Source organism: Loxodonta africana, chromosome 12 (genome assembly GCF_030014295.1).
Source record: "Loxodonta africana isolate mLoxAfr1 chromosome 12, mLoxAfr1.hap2, whole genome shotgun sequence".
Classification (NCBI taxonomy): domain Eukaryota; kingdom Metazoa; phylum Chordata; class Mammalia; order Proboscidea; family Elephantidae; genus Loxodonta; species Loxodonta africana.
Genome location: NC_087353.1, coordinates 87,531,866 through 87,536,690, shown reverse-complemented (window position 1 = coordinate 87,536,690; position 4,825 = coordinate 87,531,866). Strand labels below are relative to the sequence as shown.

The following is a 4,825-nucleotide window of genomic DNA, read 5'->3' as shown; positions in this document are numbered from 1 at the left end:
ACAAAGAAGGATGCTCAGAATTAAATTTGGGGGCTCCAAACCTAGTTGTTCTCAGGCAAGCCCTCTTGTCCTGCTTCTGCCTCTCTCTCCTTTCCAAGTCCCCAGAGCTGTTTGGTGAGCTTTGGAGGCCTCAGCTCAGTTCTGGGACCTTCTCAGAAGACATTGGGTGTCTGATTAGGAGCCTGGGGTGAGTGCAGGAAACAGAGAGAGGAATCAGAGATAAAGCTTCTGGAAGCTATTCAGATCTCTGACACTTGGAATATACCAGGCCTATTAAATTCCAGGTCTGCCTGGAATGTGCTAGAGATGTGTTTGGAGGGTGGTAGGGCTGCACTTTGAAATGAGATGAGAATTTACCGAATTAGCATTTAGCCTGCTGACTCTCTAGGTTAGCTAGGGCAGGATCCCTCACATCCCTGGGGCTGCTTCCTCTAAATTGAGGATTTATGAAGCTGGCAGGGCTGCAGACACCCTCACAAATGGGGCTGGTTCAGAGAGGCTGTGCCATTAGCCTGGAAAAGGGAAGACGGGGCAGATTATCATGGCCTCACCAAATGGAAGGTTAGAAAAGCCCTTTCAGATGGTCTGGTACAGACGTCTTGCTTTATGGAGCTAGTATAAAAGGCCAAGAATGGAAAAGTGACAGTCCAGTGCCACCCTAAAGCAGTGGCTCTCAGTGGGAGTAAATTTGCCCCCTAGGGAACATTTAGCAATGACTGGAGACATCTTTTGGTTGTCACAGTGGAGGGAGGGGTGCTACTGACATCTAGTGGGTAGAGGCCAGGGATGCTGCTAAACATCCTACAACACGCAGGGCCAAAAAACACGCAGGGCAGTCCCCTACAAAAAAGAATTATCCAGAACAAAATGTCAGTAGCCCCAAGGGGTTGAGAAACTCTGGGCCTATAGGTGAGGGTGTTACTAGCATTGAAATATGGCCTTCCTTTTAGCTTTCTTTGGAGTACACTTTCCCTCCAGAAAAACTTAGTCAAACATTTATTAAGAATCTCCTTTATCCTCAGGCACTTCATTAAGTACTTTCTCACCTGAGAAGTAAGCTAGTGATTTTGTTTCATTCTTGTCTTGATTTTCAAATTAGGAAACACATACATTTATCTCTCTTATTATTTTTAATTATTCATTTTCTTCCTCTGAATTTTAGAAGAGTTTCCCAAGTGTGTTTTCTGGCACCCCAACTTGGTTTTCCTTACAATCTGTTCTATTGCCTTCAATGTGGATTTTAATTCTGCTACTGGTCATCTTATTATTTTTAGTGAGTTTATACATTTTCAAAAATTCATTTACTCTCATTTTTGCAGTTTTGAGAATGAGAGGGGATAAATCTAAATCTTCAGTCCGCCGTCTTTAACCATAGGTCCAGTTTTGTATCTTTCTAGGGACTGAAAGTAGATTTCTTCTAAAATTTTAAACTTATTTTTATAGAAAATAGTTTTCAGAGGCCCAGTCTTCCTTTGAGTTTTCAGAGTCTGCAGTGGGGGTAGAATGATAGAAACTGAAGGGCCAGGCAGAGGGTCAAAGTGTGACTCCTTGTGGCTTTTCTCACAGTTAGTGGATAGCAACATATTTCTCTGGTCAAGTCAGACCCTTAGAACAGTCCTTTGGAAGCATCTCAATCCATCCCTTCACACCGCACAGAAATGACCATTCTGCCCAAACTTTGGCATGTGGTCTGTTCTTATCTATAGTTTACAACACTGTTGTTGTTGCTGCCAAATCAACTCCAGCTCACAGCAACCTTATGTGTCACGGAACTAAATATTGCCCACCTGCCATCTTCTTGACAGTTGACATGTTTGAGTCCATTGTTCCCAGCTATTGTGTCAATCCATTTCATTAACACCCATCAAAAATTGTTTTGTGAATCTTTCTGGGTATTATCATTGGGAAGCAGATACGACACAAACTAGACATGTTCTATTTGCTGCGGTGTTAACTTAGAAAGTCAAGTTACTGTTCTTACAGTTAAAAGGGAGATACCTAGGCGTATTCACAGGGGAAACAAGTTGGGAACCAAATCCCTGAGGAAGCAGGAAAGGAGAAACTCAAGGATACAGATTTGAAAGGGGCAGGTGTGGGGACATTGCTTTCTGTAAGATGTCAGAGAAAGAAGTCGATAGGAAGATAAAAGAGTAGTGGCTGAGGGTTTTTACAAAGTCTATGTTTTCTCTGCTGGAACAAGAGATTTGTGTGGTCTTCTGAGAGTGAGGGGAACCAGATGTGGATGGTTTGAAACACCTGCTGGGCATTGAGGACGGCTGCTGATTAGGGCAAAAATAAAGATGGCAAACTTGGCATTGTTGTTTGATGGCATTTTGGTGGGGGGAGGGAATTGAGGAATTTCTGAAACCTGCCCCTGCCAACCTCTCACCATGAGGCAGATATAAGCCCAAGGAACAATGGCAAAGGAAAGTCAAGTTTTGAATTTTTATCTAGTCATTTTTGGCTTTGGCCCCAAACACTGCATTTAATTCTGCTAAACTCTGTTGAAGGATCCCTGGTGTTGCAGTGGTTAAGCACTAGGCTGCTAAAGGTTGGCAGTTTGAACTCACCAGTAGCTCCATGGGAGAAAAGACCTGGTGATCTGCCCCTGTAAAGATTACAGCCTAGGAAACCCTATAAAAAACAAACAAACCCATTGCCATCAAGTTAATTCTGATTCATAGCTACCCTACAGGACAGAGTAGAACTGCTCTCATCGGTTTCCAAGGAGCAGCTGGTGGATTTGAACTGCCAACCTTTTGGTTAGCAGCTGAGCTCTTAACTACTGTACTACCAGGGCTCCAGGAAACCCTATGGGGCAGTTCTAATCTGTCACATAGGGTTGCTATGAGTCAGAATTGACTCAACAACACAAAACAACAAGGAAATTCTGTTGGATCGCCCTAAAATATACCCCTCCCCAAGCTGGTTAGGTCTAAAAAGCATCAGACTAAACCATGCCTGAGACTCTGTTCGCTTTATCCACATCCTCCCCCTCAGCCCCCTAAATTAACAGCATCTCAATCTTAGCACTGTGATGGGAGTTTAAGGCCATCCCAACACACCTGTGAATACTTGAGGGCATGGAACCAGAGAAAAGCAGACAGTAAGGGAATCCACATTTCCCCCAGTGCTAGAACTGATTTGGTCCCGCTGAAGCTGGCAGTAGCCCCAGACCTGGCAGTCATCACTGGGGAGGCAAAAATTTTGTGGTTTTTTCCAAAGAGATGAATAATAAACAAGCCACTCTGGTCTCTTACTCATTAGCTTTTGGGAAAGGGTGAGAGGGAGGGAGGAAAAGAGAGACGAAGACAGGCCCTGGTCTCCTCTTACATGGCATGGACTGAATTCCTCTCCACTTAGCAATGCAGAAGGGGAAGATAGCCACACCCACATGCACTCGCTATTATTATTTTACATAAATGATTCCATTAACCAGTAAATAGGTTTATTATTATTATTAGGATCAAATTGGCATTTGATTAACCAAATCCTTGGAAGAATAGAAGAGAGGAGCAAAACAAAAACAAAAACAAAAACAAAAACCCATCCTTGAATTAGGAGTGAAGAGGTGGCCCTCTAAAGGGCAGTGAAAAACATATCTACAATGATCCTTGTTCTTTGCTCCACAGGAAGATGTGTGGCAGGTTCCTGAGGCAGCTGTTGGCTGAAGAGAGCCGGCACTCCACCCCAGTGGGACGACTCCTGCTTCCTGTGCTCCTGGGATTCCGCCTCCTGCTGCTGGCTGCCACTGGGACTGGGGTCTATGGCGATGAGCAGAGTGAATTCGTGTGTAACACCCAGCAACCAGGTTGCAAGGCCGCCTGCTTTGATGCCTTCCACCCCCTCTCCCCACTGCGCTTCTGGGCCTTTCAGGTCATGTTGGTGGCTGTGCCCAGCACCCTCTACGTGGGTTTCACCCTGTATCATGTGGTATGGCATTGGGAAGAATCAGAAAAGGTGAAGAAAGGAGAGGAGACTGTTTTCCAAGAAGAGGGGAGCAGCAGAGATGCCTCAGGGGCTGGAAGCCCCAGGCTGCTCTGGGCCTATGTGGCACATATGGGGGTTTGACTGGTTCTTGAGGGGGTGACCCTGGGGAGTCAGTACTATCTGTATGGGTTCAAGATGCCCAGCTCCTTTGCATGTCGTAGAGAGCCTTGCCTTGGTAGTATAACCTGCAATCTGTCCCGCCCCTCTGAGAAGACCATCCTCCTAAAGGCCATGTTTGGGGTCAGTGGGTTCTGTCTCTCATTTACCCTTTTGGAACTTGTATTTCTACGTCTGGGGAGACATTGGAGGGCCTGGAAGCACAAATCTTCTTCTAACAACTTCTTAGTGTCAGAGAGCACCAGAATAAAGAAAGAACCAACTGATAACTTCTCAGTGGTGGAAACAAAGCAGCAATTTCAAGGAGCAGGTAAGAAGGGTGCTAGTAATTCTTTCCTCCTTCTCTGTCATGATGATTCCTTCCAGGGCAGATCTCTCACCTTTCAGGGGAGGACAACTTGCACATGGTACAAGTAGAAAACCCAGTTCTAGACAGATGTGTTCTGGTCACTGTTCCCAACTTACCTCCTAGCCCCCTCCCCTGTCGATTTGAGGGCTGCCTTCCAATGTACCAGAACTGGAGTGGTCAGTGAGTTAGCCATTCCAAGTACTACCTGTACCTCCTACTCTTCCATTTAGGTCTCTTCGCACTTAGAACAAGTCTAGATTATGCTTGATTCTCTACTTTGCAGAGTTATGAAGTCAGCTGGCTCACCTCCAAAGGAAACCTTATGATTGGACCTTCTTCCTAACATCCAATGAGTGGGGCTTTACGTCC

At 45.3% G+C, this 4,825-nt stretch overlaps 1 protein-coding gene across 1 annotated transcript; it reads left to right on the top strand.

Moving 5' to 3' along the window:
* Positions 1-3,636: 3,636 nt before the first annotated feature.
* On the top strand, positions 3,637-4,524 carry GJC3 (gap junction protein gamma 3). Its single transcript, XM_023541725.2, is given in 1 exon segment — positions 3,637-4,524. A coding segment is annotated over 1 exon segment (888 nt).
* Positions 4,525-4,825: the final 301 nt, after the last annotated feature.